Here is a 25,330-nt window from a genome sequence, read left to right as displayed (position 1 = left end):
GTGGCATTGGTTTTCATTATTCTTTACCAAATGGGGACCTAAATCTAAATGAATATTGAGACACATGGCCCCATCCCTAAGTCAAAAGCAATCTGTAATTGATAACCACTTGAAAGGGAGTGTCCCTGGGAAACTAACTACATTTAAGTCTAGGCTACATACACACCGATAGATAGCCAACAGAAAACAACCTCCACATTATTCTTGGAAGTCCCTTGTCTTACAATGTGATGTCAGGCCTTAAATTTTTTGAAAGCTTATCATATTCATTTTATCTTACTTTTCTATAACCATTTCTTTGATTTTCTCTATACTTATTCTATATTTCTTTTGTTTATATTATGGATTACAATTTGGTACTTTTATGAGATTTTGTGTGCTTGAACAAATGAATTTATGTTCCCTTGGGATATTTTTCTTCCTCTTCTACATTTTATTTAGTTTCTATGTGTTGGTTTTAGTTTAATCTTAATAAGTAACATTTTCTTATATTATAATTCTTTAAAGACTATTTTCTAATGAAAAACAGAAGAAATGCACATCAGGTTACAAGGCTTGTGGAAAGAATATTAAAGGAGTTAATCAGGATATATTTTGAGAGAAAAGGATTTATTTTCAACAAAAGAAAACTATAAACAAAGTATATGCCAGTGGGAAAAAAACCCAATGAAATAAACATGGATAAGAAAAGAAACTTAGTTCTGTACTTTTATGGTCATATAGAAGTAATTAAAAATATATGTCTACTAGGGGTAGTAGACTATTCAAAGAACAAATAATGTAAGATATCAGTTAGGAGGAACTGAGACTGAGGCCATGAATAGAACTATAAAAATGCTTTTGAGTTCTGCATTGATAGTGAGATATGATAGGCATTTATAATTTCATGACAATAATTTGTTCTCTAATCCCTGTGACTGATGGAGATTTTGTGCTACCTGTGGCCACTGATGTGGTGTGTGTGTGTGTGTGAAATTGCATGTTCTGTCAGGAAATAAAATAGGTAATAATGAATTCCATACCATAAACATACATAGATATCTACTTGTAGGTCTATAGTAAGCTCTGTCTAGAATGTGTTGTGTCTGATAATTCCATAAAAACTTGGTTTTGAATGTCTAATGCAATGTGCCACAAGTATTTCACATGTTGATAAGAAAAAAAGACTTTTTGTATTGGGTTGGTTAAGTAGCCATCTCAGGAGTAATAAAGCCTTGGGATTTCATGTACACTCATATGAATGGAATCATAGGAATGTGGAAATGACGATAATTACTTTAAAAAAACATAATGAAATTTTCTTGCACCTGAGCATAATAACTCAGATGTACACCCTAATGTCTGAGAATTATTCCGAGTTCTCCAGAGAGCCATAAGCTGAGAAGAAATATATTGGGAAACATAAATAACCTTTTAAAATCTAGAGCAATAAAAGAGACACATGTATGTGTACAAGAATATTTGAAATTGGGTTTTCTGTGAAAATCTGATTAGTGTACACTTACCTTGGTTCCCATCTTGGTGACATTATGACGATGTACTATTTGACATTTTTCTTCTTGGTCCTGAGGATTTCCTTTCTATTTTGGAGTTTGATAGATACAAGGTGCTTTATGAGACAAAATGATCCAGAAACTTGGAGTCAAGATAAAGATATTGATTGTTTGTTTTCTATTTATACAAAGCATGGCCACATTAAGAATGAATATTTCAGCAGTAATCTAGATAAGAAGTAAGTGTCCTTCATTTATTTGCTTTTGGTTGATCATCATTGAAAATACAAGGGAGGCACATGTGTAGGCAAAACACCATTCCCCTTTTCTTCTCGTTTTTCCCACCTTTCTGTCATTCTCCTTCTCTTCTATCTGTTTTTCCCTACCTTACTATCTAGAACATAGCCAAATTTATTGTTTATTTGCTGGCTATTTTTCTGCTTCAGGTGTTTCAATAATTATCGGGCTCATAGTTTTACAGTCATATATTTCAGGCTAGAAGCTAAGTGATACACCTTATCTATATTTTTTTCAAAACAATTTTTAATAGTGGCAATTCCCACATTGCATGTTGCCAAGTGATATTCCTGAGAGCCATATCCCAAAAAACTGAGATGAGTCCATTTATTTGAGGTTGAGTAAATTCCTCTATCAGAGTCATGCTTGTTCTTCCATCATGAAGGAATGCCCAATTACTGTGAAGAGAGGCCTTTGACATTTGTTCTCTGCATCATTGGTACATTCTTAACACAATACTTCATTTTTATTAAAATGTTGTTTACATCATTATTTCAAGCCTGTTGGGCTGAATTATTCCTGTAACTGAAACCAAGTCGAGAAACATAAAAATCCTTTACTGTGTTAATTTTATGCTTTCTATTTATGTTTGTTTCTATTGAGCATATCTGCAGTCAGATTCCTTTTTGATGGCAATGACAGTAAGGATTGTTTTTTTACATTATGTTATTCATGTATAACATCCATCTTTAAATTGTGGGAGTATTTGTTAAAGAGGATACATTGTAAAGATTTGTCATGAATAAAAAAGCAGAATGGCTAATAGTTAGGCAGAACTGTGATGACAGATGGGATGCTGGGAAGAAGGCAGATATGCCAGGAGATGAAAGGCAAGCATGATTGGTAGTACAGAAATGTGGTAATACAGCCACAAGGCAAAAACTGTATTAATAGAAAGGGGTTAATTTAAGTTATAGGTACTAGTTAAAAACAAGCCTAAGCCAAGGATGAGCTTTCATAAGCAATATGTCTCCTTGTAATTTTTTTTGAGCTGGAAACCAAAGAAAAACCCAACTACAGTATGTCATTGTAAATATTGATTATATTTCCCTTGTCAAGTGTTACAATGTTGTTGTATGAAGCACATGCCACAATTTTAAAGAATTATATTAAAGTCATAAGTATAATCACTTTACTTACTATTGATTTCATGTTTTAATTCTATGTTCCATTACTTTAATATCTGGCATTAATTCCATATGTGCTCATCTTTGCCTTTGTCCCAATTATCAAGAGTGTGTTTACATAGCGTAGGTATATGTAGAATATATTGTAGATTTGTATACTTGACCATAATATAACTTTATTAATGTTATCCGGATTGTATAATGATAGCATTGTCTGCTATACCATACTAAGAAAATTATCACAAGTAACAGTATAAGTATTTGGTAATGAACATTGTACATGATGGGCAATGTATTCTCTGTGAGGAACATGACAGTGATGTTTAATGATTTGAGACAAACGTTATATTCATTTATTAATAACATATGGATAAATGAATTTCATACCAGAGAAGGATGTTTGGAATCATGGCATGGAACTGTGAAATTGTCAAGAAAATTAAGGAAATAATGAGAACACGCAATGTAACTGGCTGGGATGTAAAATGTAACCATAGGGATAAAGGACAATAAGGATTAATACTAAGTGACAGCATGCATTTTTACACTGACAGAGCAATTTTCATAATGAAATGGAACATAAGACTGATGACTTCGGATTCTAAACTATCAAACAAATATAAAAATATCTGAGGGGAGGTTCATTAGAACTTAAGTGAAAAATCGTCACTCAAGTTAGGCAAAGTTTTGATACATCTCTTCCAGTGAATAGAGTTCTTAGAGTTAAAAAGAAATGTTCTTCTTAGAAATGGAGAAGAAAACCTGCAATTTCTCTTTTTATTGGTTCTTAAATCTCACCATATTATGGCTAAACACTCCACTGTGATGTAATCTTTCTAGGTAAGACCGATGAAACATTTATTAAGCAAAGAAATTATTTAGCAACAAAATTTGCTAAATGGTATTGATCAACTCTTTAATTTTATACATCTAAATAAACATTCATTCAAAATGGGACTAAATCTAGTAGCCTTTGAAATATCTATTTATTACATAAAATATCATAGAAGAGTGTGTCTAAATGTGTGCTATCTGTATTCATATGTTGTGCCAACACATATGAATACTTAGACTACATTGTCATTTTCTTGCTAATATTGGGATGGTTCTGTCATGTAAAAGAAAATAATATTATAGATGATAAAGAAAATGATGCTATAAAAATAAAATATTTGGGCAAAATACCTTTATGTTCTTTTGTCAAGTTTAATTAAGATCTAATTTTATAGTGAAGGTAACAAATTATGCCTTTCTAAAACACAAGTAATATATATATATATGTATATATATATATATATACATATATATATGTGTGTGTGTGTGTGTATTATTAATACATTTCAAGTATAACTCTGTTTAAAAATATTTGTGTATTATGAATTGGCATTCTCCCTAAATACTTACTAGTAATATTTTATGATGTTTTATATTATTACAGAGAACTCTATAGCCTACACACTTAATTTAAAACATTTTCACCCTTTGTTGTTGATAAACAACTTCAAACTTTTAATATATAGATATATAGATATATATATCTATATATCCTGTTTTACTTTAAATCTTTCATGTTCAAAGACTGCCTACAAATTGGGTACATGTCACTTGAATTTGATTTGTATTGGGTACCTGAATAAATGTTCCTATGACTGTTGAATGTAATAGACATGTTTGACTGTAGCATATGTCAATATATGACAAACTTATTCAATGTTTGTATTAATTGGGGCTTGTAAAATATTGTGACAAATAATAAAATCAAATGTTTGATATTAATTCATTTTAAACTTGATTTGAAGAATCCCTTCAATATACCACACCAATATTATGGATCCAAAGTTTTCACAAATGGGTTAGTGGTTGACCAGTTTCTGCCCAGGGAACTTCTGAGTACAATAAGCACTTTTTTTGGTGAATAATATATTATGTCATGTTTTGCATGTGCCAACTCCTTTGATGACATACTTAAATGACATTCTTTGTGGATTCAGTTGTTCACTAGAACTTGTGATTTAATTGATTGATGACATAAAGAGTACCAAGTTGTATATAATTTATTTCTTTGTATATTGAGAATTTTATTGGAATTGAGATCACTAAAATTCTTGCAAATTGATGGACCAAGCTTCAGTTAGGCATGGTTTATTTGATATGAGGATAAGTTACTATATTGGAACTGTAGAACACCATCTTTTTTATCATTTCTTCTTGTTTATCCCTGGCATGATACAATGATTTTGGTCTTCACTCTCTCCAACCTAGATATTAAGCGATGCCAGGGATATCAATCAAAATTCATTCACATTAAGTTAAACCTCAAAAATTGTGAGCTGACACAAAGCTTGCATTTTGTGAAGTTAATTGCTTTAGATACCATTTTTATTGGTTGTTTAAAGGTTTGGTATAATGTATTTTGATGACATTTGCTCCCCTTCTTCACCAAACTGTTTATAGCCCATCAAGTATAATTTGTACTTCTGACTATATTTTGGACTTGTGTTCTTTCATTAAGCAATGAATGACCAACCTTGTATCATATCCTTAAAGAAAATTGAGCCTTCCCTTTCAAGTATTTATTAATGGTCAATATTTATTCATACTTTGCTATTTTTCTATGATGAATGAGACTAGTATCTAGATTATTGCTATTATATATAGATAAAGATTTTACTCTAGAAGAGCAACTTCATGACATAGCATAAAGCAAGAAAAACCTGCAAAAAAACAAAGAATATTGGAACAAAATAACAAATGAGGCTTATCTTCTTAGTTACAACCAATAGAAATCTTGACACTAAAGGATTTTTCTTTACGATAAGAGAAAATGGCAGCAACCTAAATTTGATCTTGAAAATAATCAAAGTGTTCAAGTTTAGCAACACATTATCACGTTCATGCTTCTGAGGAGAAGACAGTATGGTGAAATGAAGAGGAAATGATCTCCAGTAATATTCAAGAATATTGACAGAATTAAATTAAAAATCAGTAATGATGAGAAATGGGCCATCATTAAGACTAGAAGACATAAAAATATTAATGATTTCATGTAGAATATTAATTTTAAGTACTTAAACTATTAATTACCATATAATGTCATAAAGAAACCTCTGATTCCAAAATGAAAGAATAATAATAATTCATGGAAATTGAAGACTTGAATACACAAGAAAAATATTATAAATTTCAAACATTTATTTGGTAAACAAGGACTTGATAATTTTATATATCAATGTCATGAAATAGCAATTTCATTGCTTTACTAGAGATTTCAAATATAAAACTGGAATTATCACATGTGATAAAAAAACACCCAAAAATTACAGGTTACTAAGTAAACAATGAACCTTGGTTATTTCTAAATCAGACATAAAATTTAAAACAATAAAAAAAGGCAGTGAATTTCAAAGTAAAATTATTCAAGCAGCATAACTACAAATTATAGTGCAAATACACTATTAATTCAATTAAATACTAGTTATAGAATAACATAATAGGCTAGAGCACTCAGATTTGGAACACTGTCATAAAACAATAAAATACACATGAGAAAAAATAAAAGCTGAAGCACTCATAAGGAAAACAGAAAAATAATACATATTACTAACAAAAGTTAGCTATGACTTTAAAATGAATAATAAAAGTATATTAGAAGATACAAACAAATATTAAAAGTTAAGATATTAGAAAAGGAAAATATTTTGTAATTAAGACAAAGCAACCAGAATCCAGAGACAAGACTAGCATGTTTAGATGAATAAAGAAAAATGAAACAGGTCATCATCAACCTGAGAGCCCATTTTAATATTGATAATTCCTCATAATAAAATAGTCATTGTTATAACCAATGACATATCTTTGAACATTATACAGCATCAAATGGGATGGAAAAGGACAAAGGTGAATGATGTACAGAAAAAAAGTAAAAGTAATTAAGCTATCTGCATTTATGATTTAAAGATTCACGGAGATGGTGATACAAATGGATATATATGATTACCCATTCCTTACATTCATAATTAAGTCACAGCCTTGTCAACAGCAACTTCTTTATAGAAATATGTCAAAATCTGTGTAGGAGATTATATCCACCTATTTTCCATGTATGTTATCTATTAGAATTCTACAGTAAAGGAAAGAATAACTTCAATGTCCTCTAGCCCTTTGTATCAACATGCTCACAGAGAAAGGAATAAAGCTATTAAAGCTCAAAATCAAAGCATCCCACATGAGTTCTACCACAAAACCTCTTAAGAATCGATGCTTAATTTCAGAGATCTCATATTCTCATTGAGCACTGTAATAAGGCTTGTGTCACCATAGCAATGGGAAAAACAGACATTAAATACATGAACACTATTACTGATATTTAATATTATCATTTTTTGACTGCAATCCCTATGATTTTTGTTCTCATTTCAGGTTGACTACTAAGAGTATCCACTTAATTTTATGTCTTTATTTTGCTCTTGAAAATATCAACACGGACCATCTTATTTTACCAAATATTTCTCTGCTAGTTAAAATTGAATGTAATTTGCTAGATGATTGGAGAATGAATAGGTTATTCTCAAGAATAGGTGAATTTCTTCCTAACTATGCCTGTATAAATCAGAGAAGGTATTTAATCGTACTTACAGGTCCAACATGGATATCATCTGCTATGCTTGGACCACTCCTGTACATCACTAATAGACCAGAGGTAAGAATGAGTGAGTGGGTTTTACAGAAATATTGGCTTCCTTCATTCTGATTTTCAGATACCATGACCACCAAATGAAAAAAATTATTGTAAATACATGTATTTTGATGCACAGCATATATAGTCATATATAGTCAAAATGTATTGTAATACAACACAGCACTTTAGCATAAATAGACACAAATGAAAATAAGAAATTTGAAGTGTTATAGAAGCAGACTTAGTGCATTTACACTTTTAAGATATTCAAAAGATAACACATATGATTAAATGATGAGATGAAAATGTGCATGCCCTTATATTCTCATCTTTTGATTAGCACAATTATTTTAGAACAATTATTATTTTATTCCACTTTCTTCAAGTTATTTTTCATGTTCTATGGCATTCAGATTTACTATGGGCCATTTCATCCTCTTCTGGACAGCCATGAACACTTTCCACATCTCTACCAGATGGCTCCTAAGGACACATCTCTAGCCGTGGCAATGGTGTCTTTGGTGGTATATTTCAGATGGAACTGGGTTGGAGCAATCATCTCAGATGATGACCTAGGACTACAATTTCTTTTGGAATTGAGGAGAGAGATGCACAGAAATACTGTATGCTTGGCCTTTGTACATGTTATTGTGGAAGATAAAATGTTATTCCAGAAAAATGTAAATAGCTATTATAATGAGATCACAACATCATCAGCCAAAGTTGTTATAATATATGGTGACAAAGACTCTCATCTGCAGCTCAACCTTAGATTTTACAGAGTAGTAAATGTTCACAGGATATGGGTCACTACCTCACAGTGGGATATGATCACACATAATGAGAGATTCCTTCTTAGTTCCTTCTATGGGACCTTTACTTTTTTGCTTCACTATTCTGAATTACCTGGTTTTAAAAAATTTATCAAGACAACAAATCCTTCCAAGTATCTTAATCCATTTTCTCTTCATAAATTATGGTGGATATATTTTAATTGTTCTCCAAATTCATTGAATTTTAGGAATCTTAAGAGTTACTCAAAAGAAAAACTATATAATTGGTTACTTATGAAAGACTTTGAAATGTCTGTGGGTAGTACAGGTTATGTGCTGTACAATACTGTGCATGCTGTGGCTCATGCACTTCATGAGATGCTGCTACAAGAATTAGATACATGGCCAAAGTATTCTGGGAAAAGAGTGGAATTTGACTCTTGGCAGGTAATAAGTATTCTAATAAATGTTATGATATAAATAAAATTTTCATAATAGATAATGTAGTTTCTTTCTAAGAATTCCAGGATACTTTCTAGCATACACAGAATTTATATACAGATTGGTTGAAAATCATGTAACTCTTATTGATTAAAGACTCTACTCTAGCCAAGGCTAGCAGACATATTATCATGATCTGTGCCAATAGTATTTCCCATAACATTTCTTCCACATACAGAAAATTTTAAAACTGTCAAGTAGCTTAATGACCTTGTAAGTGATCAAAAAGTTGGTAAGGGAATATATCATACATAAGAGCAAGTAATTCTCATTTTTTATCATACTGAGAATCTCAATTACTTAACAGATTATCATGGAACATTTAGAGGAAACAGTCTGGGTAACATCTCTTCTATCTGGGAATATCATTCAGGTGTGCAAGAATTAAATAATTAACCTCAGAGAAGATGGTATTTCCAAAACATAATGTTATTGTTATAGCTATGTGGATTGTCTTTCCATTTACCATATAAGATTTGGTATTAAGTCACATTTCTAGATAGATTAAAATAAATACAGGCAATCTATTCTTCAAAGTATTTGTTAAAATGTGTAGGAATACTTAAAAATTAAAATAATAAATGTTTCAGATGGTCCATTACCTGAAGAACCTACAATTTAAGAACCCTGTTAAAAACCAAGTGAACACAAATCAGAAAGAAAACCAGGATATAATGTATGACATTCACTACACTATGGATTTTTTGCCAAATCATGGACTTAAGGTCAAAATAGGAGAATTTTCCAAATATTTACCACACAGTCAACCATTGCATATGTCTGAAGAGATGATAAAGTGGTACATACACCTTAGACAGGTTTGTTTCCTTACTTCTACAATTCTACACTTAGCCTAAGAACCCAAATTATCAATATTGGCTTTAACATCTTCATGAGATAGAATATTTTCAAGTGTATTCACAAACTTCTCACATTACTAGATTTTCTTTTGTGATATTTTAGTTAAGTAGTTTGATAATTTATACACTGTGGATAACTTTATTCCAGAATATAAGGAATATATAAGTTTGGGTAACATGGGGATAAACCTTAATTTGCCTGATGTGGAATATTCCTATCTCAAGGCTTAACATGTGGTAGTAGTGTTCTATAGCAGATGCCTTATTCATCTTTGGAATGCACTTTGGCACATATTTCTGATAGGTTTATGATAGGAAATCTGCTATAGAAACACCTTTCAGAAAAGATTAATCCTATAGGCCGAGAGCCATCCTCCAGAAAAGGGCATGGAGAGAAAGGAAGTTCAGCTGCTACAAGGGAGCCACATGGTATTTAGGTATTGAGATAAGCCACCAGGCCATGGGGAGGCTGTGACATTTAGCAACCAGCAATGTCTTCCAACATCATATCTACATGTTTATACCTCTATGTTCTATGATTCTGATAGATAAGTATAGATTAATTATAAACCCACAATACAAGTTTTTCATTATGTAAATCACAATACACCTATAATATATAAACCACAATATAAAATAAAACAAACATTACTTTTAAATTAAGTTAAATTAAATTTAAATTAATTTAAACTAAATTAAAAAAGGATGTTTTTCAGTAGTACTATCGTCTAAGTGCCCATCACTATTTCCAAATAGAGAAAACTTTTTCTTTATATTCTTATTTTCCTCAGATTTCACCCTCAATATGCAGTGTGCCTTGTAGTCCAGGATTCAGAAAATCTCCTCAACAGGGAAAGGCAGTTTGCTGTTTTGATTGTACCCCTTGCCCAGAAAATGAAATTTCCAATATAACAGGTAAATATATAACATAAGAAAAGATTCATTATATTAGTCAATTTCTGCCATTTGCACATGATTCACCATAACATCTTCAAGGAATTGAAAAGATAAACCTCATTACAAACTCAAATGAATAACAATTCTACTCTTTAAAGCATCACAATCTGTGTCTGGAATCACATCTTTGAATCATTATTCTAGAAACTGTTCGCATGCGATTTTCTTGTGGAAACTGCTTTAGTGTACTAAATCACATTAGCATTTATCTTTAGTCTGAAATTCAGCCCTTCATAATATATCTATATTTTATCTTCTCTAAAACATGGAACTGTATATCTCTACATATCCCCAGTGAGATGTGTTATAACTTGTATATGCTTATTGATGAAGCATCCTGCTTAAGAGCCATGTATTTTCTCATGGGTCCTTTGGTAGATCATGTTGTCACTTGGTAAGTTTTCTTTCCATTTGTACACATGTCCACAGGTGAGTTGGGAAGCCAGAAAGAATATAGAAGTCCAAATTGAGACATTTATTTAATATTTTTATTATGAAAACAAGTATGAATGCAAACAATTCAGAATAAATAGACAGGGATATCTACTTAGTGACAAGGGTCCCATTGAACATTTAGTATCATAACAGGTTAACTGAAAGATGGAATCAATTGCTTTTAGAGTGATGATACAAACCTAAAATTTAAACTTGTTATTTTATTTAATCTGTACACCAAAAAGTAAATTGTTCCAAATATTTTGAACATGGTTAATGTAGAGATGCATGTAGAGTTTAGACACAAATAATTCCATTGAAAAGTTAAACATAATTTGTAGAGCACCAGTGAATAACGGGAAAAATATTTTTTTGTAATACCAAATTGAAAATAAATGAGAAATTATGGGTTAAATACATTAACTTTAGTAGAAAAAAATAATGTACCAGTATTTCTAAAAATTAAGTGCCTGCTTATATGTATGTGAAAATATTGATTATAAAATATCTTATAACAAATAATAATTATAAAATGAATAGGGAAAAATAATAATATGAATATTTTGCACAATGGTTTAGATGACATCAAATATTAAAATTTGAGGGATGGAAAGACCCATTGTTAGAACAAAATTATTACTGTCAAGTTTGCAGTATTGTTCAGTTCAATTGAATGCAATAGAAATATTATCCTATAAATTGTATGATATGGGTTGAAGGAAGCCCTTCCTTCTATCTCCTTTACTGCATGCCTTATCTGTGTATTATGGGGAGAAGACTAGTCCTTCCTGATCTTGATATGCCATGATTCTTTGATACCAATGAGAAGCATTCTACTTTCTGAACAGAAGAACAAGAGAGGTAGATTTCAGGGGTGGGCAGAGATAAGGTGGGGGTAGGCTATGGGAGGAGATAAAAGAAGGGATACACTTGTCTGCAAGAAAATATGTGAATATAGTTTTGAAGTTTTTATTTTTTACATAGTAAAATTATATATAACAAAATAGTTATTAAGTTAGAATTACAATATGCAGTCTATTTGTATTTGACAAAATAGAGAAAATGCTCTAATATATATAAAATTTTTGTAAGTTAGTTTTATACATTATTTACCTTTTGTAAAAAAAAAAGTAAAGAAAACAATGTTTAACTTTTTAGACTTTAACTGCATCAATGACCCCAGAAGGTCTCAATTTTATCGAATACAGGGATATTTAGCTACATGGACAGTCTCTCAAAGTATTTCTGTATCATTAGGGTATCCAATAGTGGAGTGTTTGTGCATATCAACTCCACAAATATCAGGGTGAGGTGCTTTGTCCTTATTTCAACCACTCAGTATACCCATCACTACTACTAATATGGTTTAGCCCTGAATTCATGAGAGACTTTCCAAAACCTTGAAATCTATCATCTTTTATCTTCTGTGACACCAACTATTAGAAAATACTGCATTTTCTACAACATGATGGGATGAATTTATTTCAAATGACTTAGGTACCAAAGAGAGCATAACTTTTCTCTCAGATCCCATTGGGCATCCATGTATTCGCTTCCTTCCTGCTCTCTTGTATTCCATCAACACCTATTATATCAAACAAGATCTTGAATTATGTGGCTGGCAAATATAAACACTGAATTTTGTTACTAATTGATAAATTTAAAATCTAATAAATAAGGACAATAAAGGGAAAACAAAAGACTTTAATAGTTACATATGATTTGTGCAGAATATTTAAATGATTTTATTCAATTAAAAAACCATCTAAAGGGATACTCTCTCAGCCTAGATACCTGGAGGAGGGACTAGGTCCTAGCCCAATTGGTGTCATAGAACTTGATGATCCCCAACAGAAGGGAGGCCTCAATGTCCCTGAGGAGTGGATAAGGGTGGGATGGGGGTTGGTGGGGGTAATAGAAGGACAGAAGGGAGAGGGAACAGGGATACATACATAAAATAAGGTTGTTTTTAATCAAATAAAAATTAAAAATAGATTAATATATTTTTAAATATCTATCCAAGTGTAAAAAAATAAAGATGGAGAGCATTTTCTTCATATTGTTTTATTTTCTGTTATTTTTATTTATTTATTTATTTTATATAACCAAGTCCATTTAAATGAAAACAATCATTTATAGACAATATTTTGGAATTGGGGCCTCGTTCTTTCGGAACAACTTCCTGCTGGTAAAGGGGGCTGTCATGGGGGAATTCTAAGAAGATGCAGAAATCCTGGCTGTAGTCTGTAAGGCTGCTTTGTCCAGCTGCTTTGAATGTAGGATCACCTAGTACTCTGTTTCAGGAGGTCTGGCTTGATCAAACCACATTAGTCTGGAAGGAGTCCACAGCTTTTCATTTTCTATGGAAACAAAAATAGAAATTCTTTTCCCCAGGAACTTGACTTGAACTTAAATTTTGGAGCCAAAGCATTTTTTTTCTTTTTTTTATTTAATTTTATATAACAAAGTCCAATTAAATGAAAACAAACATTTATACACAATATTTGGGAATTTGGGCGTCGTTCTTTCCAAACTACTTCCTGATGGTAAGGGGTGCTCTCTTGGGGGATTCGAACAAGATTCCGATATCCTGGCTGTAGTCTGTAGGGCTGTTTTCTCCAGCTGTTTTGAAAGGTCGAGAGAACTACAAGACTGCTCCCAACTAACAATCAAACTTCCGTGGAAAGGCTATCATAAATGCCCTTCCCGGAGAGTGAGATCAACAACTAACTTCTCCATGGAGCCCTCAACTAATGCCTGTTGGAAACAGGAGCAAACACCCATACATAAACACTGAGTCGAACTAGAACCCAGAAGCAGATGGAGAGGACAAGACCATGCGGCAGAAGCACATAGAGACAGCTTACCTGAACAAGGAGGAGCTAAGGGCCACTAGACTGATAGCTGGGAAGCCAGCATGGGACTGACTCAGGCCCCCCTGAATATGGGTCTCAGACAGAAGGACTGAGCATTCTAAGAGACCTCAGACTTTGGGAACATATTAAAAAAAAAAATGCTCTGACTCCAAAATTTAAGTTGAAGGACAAGTTACTGGGGAAAAGGATTTCTATTTTTGTTTCCACAGAAAATGAAAAGATGTGGATTCCTTCCAGACTAATGTGGTTTGATCATGCCAGACCGCCTGAAACAGAGTACAAGCTGATCCTACATTCAAAGCATTTTTTTAATTTATTATTTTACATGTCGATCCCAGTTCCCTCTCCCTCTCTCTCTCCCTCCCTCCCTCCTTCCCTCACTTTTACCCTCTCTGCGTTCTCACATGCAATCTAACCACCCTCCCCTCCCATCCCCCACCCCACTTCCATATGTAGGGGAATGCCATCCAGGTGGGGTCATGTAGATCTGACAGGTCATGTGAAGTAGGGACTAGGGCTTCAATCCTGTCTCCAGGTTAAGGCAGTTATCCCTCTATGGGGGATGTGTTCGCAAAGTCCTTTTGTGCACCAGGGATACATCCTGGCTCCACTGTCTGAGGTCCCTTAGACTGCTCAGTCATTCTGGCTGAGACCCATATTCAGGCGGCCTGATTCAGTTCCATGCTGGCTTCCCAGCTATCAGTCTGGTGTCCCATTAGGTCCTCCTTGTCTCTATGTATTTCTGCTGCCTGATCTTCTCCTCTCCATCTGCATCTGGGTTCTAATTCGACTCAGTGTTTATGTATGGGTGTTTGCTCCTGTTTCCAACAGACATTTGTTGAAGGCTGCATGGATAAGTTAGTCCTTGATCTCATCATCTGGGAAGGGCATTTATGGTAGTCTTTCCTCAGAAGCTCAAATTGTTAGTTGGCAGCAGTCTTGTAGTTCTCTAGACCTTTCTTTGTGTTCAATTTTATCTTCAAACCAATATTGGCTCCCTCTTTTATTTTCTCTCTCTCTCATTCTCTCTCTCTCTCTCTCTCTCTCTCTCTCTCTCTGTCTCTCTCTGTCGTGTGCGCGCGTGCACATATGCGAGCACACGCTCTCTCTCCTGTCTTCTATTCCTAACCGGGCTCAATCTTCCTGGTTGCACATGTTTTCCTTTCCTCCCCCTCGTTTTCTCCTACTTCTCTCTCCATTCGCTGCCCCCCAACTTCCCCTGTGTCCAGGGGACTTATTCCTTCCCGGTTATGTGAGGAACTTTATAAGAATCTCTTAGAATACACCTTGTATCCTAGTTCCTCTGGTGGTGTGAATTACAGGTTGGTGATCCTTTGCTCTAGGTCTGAAATCCATATATGAGTGAGTACATACTATGTTCCTCTTTTTGTGCCTGGGTTACTTCATTCAGGATGGTTTCTTCAAGTGCCAACCACTTGCCTGCGAATTTCAAGATGCCATTACTTTTTTTCTGCAGAGTAGTATTCCATTGTATAGATGTGCCACATCTTCATTATCCATTCTTCAATTGAGAGGCATCTAGGTTGCTTCCAGATTCTTGATATTACAAATAGTGCTGCTATGAACATAGTTAAGCAAATGTCTTTCATGCATGGATGTGGATCATTTGGGTATATGACTAAGAGGGGGATTGCCATTTTCCTGAGAAACCGCCATACTGATCTCCAAAATGGCTGTATGAGTTTGCACTCCCACCAGCAGTGGAGGAGTGTTCCCCTTTCCCCACATCCTCTCCAACATCATTGGTGTTTCAAATTTTAGCCATTCAGGCAGGAGTGAGATGGTATCTCAAAGTTGTTTTGATTTCCATTTCCATGAGAGCTAAGGATGTGGAGCACATTCTTAGTATGTTTCAGCCTTTTTGATTTCCTCTATTGAGAATTCTTTCTTCATTTCTGTACTCCATGTTTTAATAGGGTTATTTTGGTGTTTTGTTTCCTAGTTTCTTGAGTTCTTTGTATATTTTGGACATCAGACCTTTGTCAGATATAGGATTGGTGAAAATCTTTTCCCAGTCTGTGGGCTGCCGTTTGGTCTTGTCGACTTTGTACTTTGCCTTACAAAAGCTTCTAAGTTTGAAAAGGTCCCATTTATTAATTGTTTCTCTCAGTGTCTGTGCCCCTGGAGTTATGTTCAGGAAGCAGTCTCCTATACCATTTTGTTCAAGGGTACCTCCTACCTTCTCTTCCAAGAGGTTCATGTGGCTGGATTGATGTTGAGGTTTTTGATCCATTTGGACTTGAGTTTTATGCATGGCGACAGACATGGTTCTATCTGCAGTCTTCTACATACCCTCATCCAATTGTGCCAGCACCATTTGTTGAAGATGCTGTCTTCACCCCTTTGTGTAATTTTAGCTGTTTATCAAAAATCAGGTGTTCATAGGTGTGTGGGTTGATATCAGGATTTTCAATTCGATTCCATTGGTCTACCTGTCTTTTTTTATGCCAATACCAGGCTGTTTTCAGAACTATAGCTCTTTAGTAGAGGTTGAAATCAGGACTGGTGATGCCTCCTGAAGATCTTTTATTGTACTGGGTTCTTTTGGCTATCCTGGGTCTTTTGTTTTCCATATGCAATTGATTATTATCCTTTCAAGGTCAGTGAAGAATTGTGGTGGGATTTTAATGGGGATTTCATTGAATCTGTAGATTGCTTTTGGTAAGATTGCCATTTTTACTATGCTTATCCTGCCTATCCAAGAGTATGGGAGATCTTTCCATTTTCTGGTATCTTCTGTAATTTCTTTCTATGAGCCACAAAGTTCTTATTATATAGGTCTTTTACTTGTTTGCTCTATGTTTACTTAGTGTAAGCATTACACGAAGATAATTTATGTTGTTTTTTGGCTATTGTAAAGGGTGATGTTTCTCTGATTTCTTTCTCTGTCTCTTTGTTGTCTGAAAACAGTAGGGCTACTGATTTTTTTTTTTTTTTGAGTTTATCTTGTATCCTGTTAGTTTGCTGAAGGTGTTTATCAGCTGTAGGAGTTCCCTCATAGAGTATAGTGGGTCACTTATGTAAACTGTCATATCATCTGCAAATAGAGACAATTTGACTTCTTCCATCCAATTTGGATCCCTTTGATCTCCTTTTGTTGTCTTATAGCATTAGCTAGAACTTCTGGTATGATATTGAAGAGATATGGAGATAGAGGGCAATCTTGTCTTGTTCCTGATTTTAGAGGAATTGGCTTAAGTTTCTCTCCATTAAGTTTGAGGTTAGCAGTTGTTTTGCCGTATATTGCTCTTATTATGTTTAGGTATGTTCCTGTTATCCCTGATCTCTCCAAGACCTATATCATGAAAGGGTGTTGAATTTTGTCGAAAGATTCTTCAGGATCTAGGGCGATAATCAAGTGGTTTTTCTTTTTCAGTTTGTTTATATGGTGGATCACGTTGATAGATTTTTGTATGTTAAACCATCCCTGCATTCCAGAGATGAAGCCTACTTGGTCATGGTGGATGATTTCTCTGATGTGTTCTTGAATTCAGTTTGCCAGTATTTTATTTTTGCATCCACGTTCATCAGGGATATTGGTGTGTAGTTTTTTTTCTTAGTTGTGTCTTTGTGAGGCTTGGGTACCAAGGTTATTGTGGTCTCATAAAAAGAGTTAGGCAATGAACCTTCTGTTTCTATTTGGTGGAACATTTTGAGGAGTAGTGGTATTAGTTCTTCCTTGAATGTCTGGTAGAATTCTGCTTTGAATCCATCTGGACTATTTTTGGTGGAAGGCCGTCGATGACTGCTTCTATTTCATTGTGGGTTATAGGTCTTCTTAAGTTGTTTGTCTGTTCTTGATTTAATTTTTGTAAGTGTAAGTTATCCAGAAATTTGTCCATTTCCTTTGAATTTTCAATTTTTGTGGAAAACAGATTTTCAAAGTATGACCTGAAAATTGTCTGGATTTCCTCTGTGAACGTTGTTATGTTCCCCTTATCGTTTCTGATATTGTTAATTTGCATGTTCTCTCTCTGCTTTTTCAATAGTTTGGATAAAGGTTTGTCTATCTTGTTGACTTTCTCAAAAAACCAACTCTTCGTTGCACTGATTTTTTTTTTTTTTGTATTGTTTTTGTGGTTTCTATTTTGTTGATTTCAGCCCTCAAGTTGATTATTTCCTGTCCTCTACTCCTACAGGGTGAGTTTGCTTCTCTCTCTTCTAAGGCTTTCAGTTGTGCTGTTCATTCTCTATGTGACTATCCTCTGTTTTCTTCATATGGGCACTTAGTGCAATGAACTTCCCTTGTAGCACTGCTTTCAAGGTGTCCCATAAGTTCGGGTATGTTGTGTCCTAATTCTCGTTGAATATTAGAAAGTCCTTAATTTCTTTCTTTATTTCTTCTTTGACCCAGGTATGGTTGAATTGCATGTCGGTTGGTTTCCATGATTTTGCAGATTTTCTGGTATTTGTGTTGTTGTTGAATTCCAATTTTAAAGCATGATGATCTGATAAGATATAGGGGACTATTCCTATTCTCTTGTATATGTTGAGTTTTGTTATCCCACCTATTATGTGGTTGATTTTAGAGAAGGTTCCATGTTGAGCAGAGAAGAAGTTATATTCTTTTGTCTTTGGATGGAATGTTCTATAGATGTCTGTTAACCCCAGTTGAGACATAACTTGTTAGTTCTTTTGTTTCTTTGCTGAGTTTCTGATTTGTGGTACTGTCTAGTGTTGAGAATGGTGTATTGAAGTCTCCCACTATAAGTGTGTGAGGTTTTATATGAGGTTTGAGTTTTAGTAGCATTTCTTTTACGAATGTGGGTGCCTTTGTATTAGGGGCATAGATGTTCAGAACTGAGACTTTGTGTTGATGGATTTCTCCTGCGAAGAATACGAAATGACTGTCTTCATCTCTTTTGATTAATTTTGGTTTGAAGTCTAACTTGTTAGATGTTAGGATAGCCTGCCTGCTTGTTTCTTGGTTCCATTTCATTGGAAAATCTTTTCCCAACCCTTTACCCTGAGGTAATGTCTATCTTTGAAGCTACATGTGTTTCTTATATACAGCAGAAGGATGGATTCTGTGTTCATATCCATTCTGTTAGCCTGTGTCTTTTTTATAGGTGAGTTAAGACCATTAATGTTGAGGGTGAGTAAGGACCATTGGTTGTTGATGCTTGTTTGTTTAAGTTTGTTGTTGGCAGTGGTATTGTCGATATATTTGTTCTGATTTACCCTTGGTTTCTGGTGTAGTTCGATTATCTGTTGCCTATATTTTTGTGGGTGAAGTTACCTGCCTTGGGTTGGGGTTTTTCTTCCAATACTTTCTGTAGGGCTGGATTTGTAGATACATATTGGGGAAATCTGGTTTTGTCATTAAATATCTTGTTTTCTCCATCTATATTGATTCAGATTGTTGCTGGATATAGTAGACTAGGCTGGCATCCGTGTTCTCTTAATACTTTTAGAACATCTATTCAGGACCTTCTGGCCTTGAGGGTTTCCATGGAGAAGTCAGGTGTAATTTTGATAGGTCTACCTTTATATTTAACCTGTCCTTTTTTCTTTGCTGCTCTTAATATTCTTTCTTTATTCTGTATGGTAAGTATTTTGATTATTATATGCCGGTGGGTCTTTTTTCTTTGGTCTAGCCTATTTGTACATACTTTTTGTTCTTCATGGGCATGTCCTTCTTCACATTGGGATAGTTTTCCTCGGTGATTTTGTTGAATATGTTGTCAGCACCTTTGAGCTGGGCTTCCTCACCTTCCTCTATGCCTATTATTTTTAGGTTTGCCCTCTTCACGGTGTCCCACATTTCCTGGATGTTTTGTGTTAAGGATTTGTTGGATTTATGATTTTCTTTGGTCGATGAATCTATTTCTTCTAGTTTATCTTCTGTGCATGAGATTCTCTCTTCCATCTCTTGAGTTCTGTTGGATATGCTTGCATCTGTAGTTCCTGATGTTTTGCCCAGTTTTTCTATTTCCAGCATTCCTTCAGTTTGTGTAGCCTTTATTTTCTCCATTTCAGTTTTCAAGTCTTGAACCATTCCCTTCACCTGCTTAATTGTTTTTCCTTGGCTTTCTGTACTTGCTTTACCTTCCTTAAGGAATTTGTTCATTTCTTCCACTTTTTTGTTTGTTTTTTCCTCCATTTCTTTAAGAGATTTTCTCACATCTTCTTTGAGGGCCTCTATAATTTTTATGATGGTAATTTTTAAGTCATTCCCTTCTGCTTCCTCTGCTTTGTTGTTGTGTTCTTTTCTAGTTGATGTAGATTCCCTATATTCTGGTGGTGTCATGGTTGTCTTTCTGTTGTTAGGTGTTTTCTTGTATTGCCTTCTTCCCATAGCTTCTTCCAGTAGGTGTTGGTGGGGTCTCCCCCTATCTGTATGGTTCTTCCACAGTGGTCTTATGTGGGTCTGAGATTCAATATCTGTAGCTCTGTGTGGTCCAAGCTCTATAGGAGGTCTCTCTGCAGACAGGGACCCAGGGATGGGGTCAGGGCTGAGGATCCTAAGGACTATGCCTCTAGCCAATGGCTCTAGCCAATGGCTGGTGGAAGAGGACAAAGGCTGAGATGAAACTTGGGAAGTTTTTACAGGATAGTCGGATCTCACAGGAAACTGGTACTCTCCAGCTGAGTCCTCTTTCTTTAGCAGAGGCCCTGCTTTGGCGGTCAAGGATCTTGCTTGTGGGAACTCAGAGTGGACCCGCAGAGAGAGGAGGATCTCTGGGTTGGGCCTGGGCCTACAGCAGAGGTCTGGAGGTGGGGTCAGAGACCAAGCAGGTGGAAATTACGGGTGGTGCCACGTGGATAGGCAGGTCTCATTTATTCAGAGTTGCTCCAAGAAGTCTCCAAAGTAAGATGGACTGTTGGCTCCACCCTCTGTCCCAATGCTCAACCAGAGTGGCAGGACAGTGGGCAAGGTAGGACACAGGGTAAGAGGGGCAGGCTCGTGGTGGGGGGTAGGGTTGTATCAGAGCTCCAAAGGTGCTCTCGATGGGGACAGGACACAGGAGCAGCGGGATCAGGGGCCAACCCAGGGAGACTCATGTTGTTTCTTAATAAATATTTCTCTATTGAGAATAGTGACAGTCAAATCTTACATAAATTAGTAAACTGATAGGTCCTGTTACTTGCCAAAAATCATAAGAAACTTAAGAGTAAATGTAATATTTAGCATCTACAGACTCTACGATTTAAATACTTGATGAAGCTTCTCTTTTCCCTGGCACTATTTATGCTACCTTTTAAGCTATATCTATGGTATTGGCTGTATTTCAGTTCACAATAACTTTCAAAAGAAAATTGGTATTTGGTACTTGCATTGTAGCTGATAGAACAAATCACATGTGGGAGAATGTGGTTCCATGATCTCATTTTGAATCGTCTGTAGGATTGGTAATAATAAATATGTCTTTCCATATTGCCCTTACTCAGTTGCTTTATTGTATAACATGAATATTCTATCATCTGCTAATTAAATTTGGAAAGTAAATAAAAATGACTTCGATAGGAATGGTAAATATAAACAATAGACTTTAAAAATTGTGCATAAAGAAAAAAGATTTTGAATGATGTTGCTATTAATCCATAAATGCATAAAATAAGGCTAATGTGACAAGAAATTTTTAATGCATTATTGTAACATTTTCTGTGAAATGTCAAGAAATATTAAACATGATCATACATTTCTTCCTGTTTCAGACATGGATCAGTGTGTAAAATGTCCTGATGATCATTATGCTAACCGTGGAGGAAATCACTGTCTCAAAAAAGTTGTGACATTCCTGGGTTATGAAGACCTCTTGGGAATGTCTCTAGCCTCCTTGGCTATATGCTTTTCTATACTCACCGCTGGAGTATTTGGTGTCTTTTTGAAGCACAATGACACTCCCACAGTCAAGGCCAATAACCGGGCTCTCAGCTATGTTCTTCTTATCTCCCTTAACTGTTGCTTTCTCTGTTCCTTGCTCTTCATTGGCCAACCCAACATGATCACATGTCTCATGCAGCAGACCGTGTTTGCAGTAGTATTCACTGTGGCTGCTTCTACTGTCTTGGCCAAGACAATTACAGTAGTATTGGCCTTCAAGGTTACTACTCCAGGTAGAACGATAAGGAGGCTGCTGGTATCAGGGGCACCTAACTTCATCATTCCAATTTGCACCATGATTCAACTGATTCTATGTGGGATCTGGCTAGGAACTTCTCCTCCATTTGTTGATGTTGACATACATGTTGAAAAAGACCACATTTTGATTATCTGTAACAAAGGCTCAATTATTGCCTTTTATTTTGTTCTTGGATACTTGGGATCCATTGCCCTGGGAAGTTTCATTGTAGCTTTCTTGGCCAGGAATCTGCCTGACACATTCAATGAAGCCAAGTACCTGACCTTCAGCATGCTGGTCTTCTGTTGTGTCTGGATTACCTTCCTCCCTGTCTATCATAGCACCAAGGGCAAGGCAATGGTGGCTGTGGAGGTTTTCTGTATCTTGACATCCAGTGCAGGGTTGCTTCTTTGCATCTTTGTTCCAAAGTGTTTCATTATTTTGTTAAGACCTGAGAGAAATTCTTTTCAAAATTTCAGGAATATGCATTTGAAAATTGAAAATGCTCATTAAAATTTCCTATCATCTTTGTTTTAACATACTTTCCCAAAGAGTAAACTGACACATTTATCCTCAAATTTTAAATCAAAATATCTGCAATTCTGGTTTCCATGTTTATACCTATGCTTGTGCTTGAATTGGGTAATAGCTTTGCATTAGTCTGGGTTTTATGTATTAACATCTAATGCAACTTTTTTTATGATAAATCATATGTAAGGTTTTGTTCTGTACTAAATCATTACAGTGGGAGTGAATATGAACATATATATATATATATGTGTGTGTGTGTGTGTGTGTGTGTGTGCGTGTGTGAGAGAGAAAGAGAGAGAGAGAGAGATAGAGAGATATTTCCCTTTAATTTGATATGAGATAAAGAAGACTTTACATAAAATCAATTCATCATTGGACCAAGTGTTTTGTATTTACAAGACATAGGTACATTCATATACACCAAAAATAATAAAAAATTAAGAGGCTCTAAATGTTAAAATTGGGCCTTGAAAAGAATGACAGGACTGGACGAATAAAAAGGAGAGGGACAAGTGATGTTATTCTATTACATACACCCATGCACATGAACACAGATTCACATACGCACGCACACACACACACACACACACACACACACACTAACAAACACATTGCTCTATAATCTTGAATTTCTCTTAGGTTTCAAAATCATTCTTCTCTATCAACCTGAGCATTAAAAAAAGAGTCATCTTGCCCTACTCTCTACAATAAATACAAATGAAATTCAGAAATGATGAGAAAACTGACTGTGATTTTTACTTATAGTATTTTTATGGGATAATGTAGAACCTACATTGGGATGCATAAATTTTTAAATAGATTTTCATGGCTGTTTTTTCTTTCATTTAAAATAGAGTCTATTTTCATACAATATAGCCTGATTATAATTTCCCTTCACTGTGTTCCTCCTGTTATCTTCTCTCCATGTACCCTCCCTTCCAGAACCATTCCCCTCATATCTCTCAATAGAAAAAAGAAAAGGCAGGTTTCTAAGCAATAGCAATCAAATAAAAAAAAAACCACAGTATATTAAGGTAAAGAAAAATTACCATATTTAATTTGGACAACGCAACCCAACCAGAGGAGGAAGAGAATCCCAACAACAGGTATAAGAGTTGGGGACCCATTCATTCCTACAATAAGGAGACCTTCAATGTGTTCTGCCTACAAAAAATGCTAGGACAATGGTGGCTGGCAACGTGTGGAAATAGCAAACTAGTGTCTGATTTGACTAACACCCTCTATATAGGATAGAACCTAACCCATGAATGACTAAGAAACTGAAGTTAGTTAGCCCAGAGATGAGGAATAGAACAAAATACTATTGGTCTAAAAAGAAAACCAATAAAATGGTTCCTACAGATTATCTATCCTCAAAAATCAGTGTCTGATTCAGTCATCATCAGATAGGCTTCCTCCAGAAGCAGATGGGAAAAGATGCAAGACCCTGTGAAAATTTTATGCAGCGAAAGTATAAGTGAGAGATTTACATTAAGTTCTTCCCCTCAGAGCTCAATGGATATCACACCACCACAGGTAGAAAGATTCTAAGAGCCAGAGGGTTTGGAGCATATCAGGAGAAAAATGTCTTCATAATCAAATAAGCAAGGTACATACAAGCCCAGAAAGATTTAAGCAGCAAGCACAGGCAATGGTGGCACATGCCTTTATTCCCAGCACACCAGAGGCAGAGGCAGGCAGAGCTCTATGAGTAGGAGGCCAGCCTTGTTTACAAAGCAAGTACCAGGATAGGCTCGAAAGCTACACGGAGAAACACTGTCTCAAAACAAAACAAAACAAATGCTTAAAACTCCTACCTGCTTTGTAAAAGTAGATTTAATAATCTACCTTTTTATCTCAATATAACTATATCCTCGGTTTTTTTTTAAGACTAGATTTAAAAATCCACCATTTTATCTTATCATGTCTGTAGCCTTTTTTTTTTTTTTTTTATCAAATACCTTCAATCTAATCCCATTTGTTCAGTTTTCTTCCTGAGCATAACCAATAACTTTTTGTAAATAATCTCCTTAAATAATGACAAATATCCATAGCCCCTTGAATAATGAAAAACAAAAATAAAGAAGAAAAGAAAAAAACCATCCTACCTCTTAGAAATGTGGCAGTAATTTTCTTAAAGTTACTTCCCACTGTCTGGGGGTGACTGTATCTTTAGGGGATCCTGAAAAGAAAACTTTAGGTTTACTGTCTAATTACCATATTTCTCTGTATAATGGGATAAGTACATGGCTTGTCTTAAATCCTGGCAGTTGTAGTTTGTAAGGCTGCATTATCCCAGCCTCCTCAGAATTATTCTGAGCACTAACTGTGATGCTAGATCATCTCAGTTGACGTCCTCAAAAATGTTCTGAGCAGTTTGTAGTCCAAACTGATCTTTAGTTGTTATTGTTAAATTTAATGGTGTTATAATCCTAATAAAATAGCTTTAGGGTTCCAATTTCTTTTGTTTGTTTTGTTTTTCTATTTTTTATTTTTAATTGTTTAAATTCATTTATTTAATTTAGAAACAATATTAATTTATATATCAATCCCACTTACCCCTCCCTCCCATCCTCCCATGCCTCCCACTTGCACTGACCCCCCCATTACAAACACTTCCATTTCCCAGGAATGGTAAGTCCTTCCATGTGGGATCATCAAAGTCTGTCACATCATTTGGGACAGGGCCAAGGACCACCTCTGTGTATCTCAGCT

The 25,330-nt window shown here is 34.8% G+C and overlaps 1 protein-coding gene across 1 annotated transcript; it reads left to right on the top strand.

Annotated features, from left to right (window-relative positions):
* The first annotated feature begins 1,535 nt into the window (after positions 1-1,535).
* LOC127227411 (vomeronasal type-2 receptor 116-like) lies at positions 1,536-22,597 on the top strand. Its single transcript, XM_051191717.1, has 6 exons — positions 1,536-1,732; positions 7,337-7,616; positions 8,009-8,815; positions 9,460-9,687; positions 10,521-10,644; positions 21,678-22,597. Exons 1-6 carry the CDS (start codon positions 1,536-1,538, stop codon positions 22,595-22,597), a joined length of 2,556 nt encoding a protein of 851 aa, XP_051047674.1.
* The last annotated feature ends 2,733 nt before the right edge of the window (positions 22,598-25,330 follow it).

This window comes from Phodopus roborovskii, unplaced genomic scaffold (genome assembly GCF_943737965.1).
Source record: "Phodopus roborovskii unplaced genomic scaffold, PHOROB, whole genome shotgun sequence".
NCBI lineage: Eukaryota > Metazoa > Chordata > Mammalia > Rodentia > Cricetidae > Phodopus > Phodopus roborovskii.
This window is presented reverse-complemented; position numbering and strand designations above follow the sequence as displayed.

Bases quoted from the DNA above. Each gene is read 5' to 3' on its own strand.
- LOC127227411 (XM_051191717.1), top strand. From the start codon at position 1,536: ATGTACTATTTGACATTTTTCTTCTTGGTCCTGAGGATTTCCTTTCTA. The intron at 9,688-10,520 runs GTTTGTTTCCTT...TATTTTCCTCAG, and splicing joins GGTACATACACCTTAGACAG to ATTTCACCCTCAATATGCAG. The intron at 10,645-21,677 runs GTAAATATATAA...TTCCTGTTTCAG, and splicing joins TGAAATTTCCAATATAACAG to ACATGGATCAGTGTGTAAAA.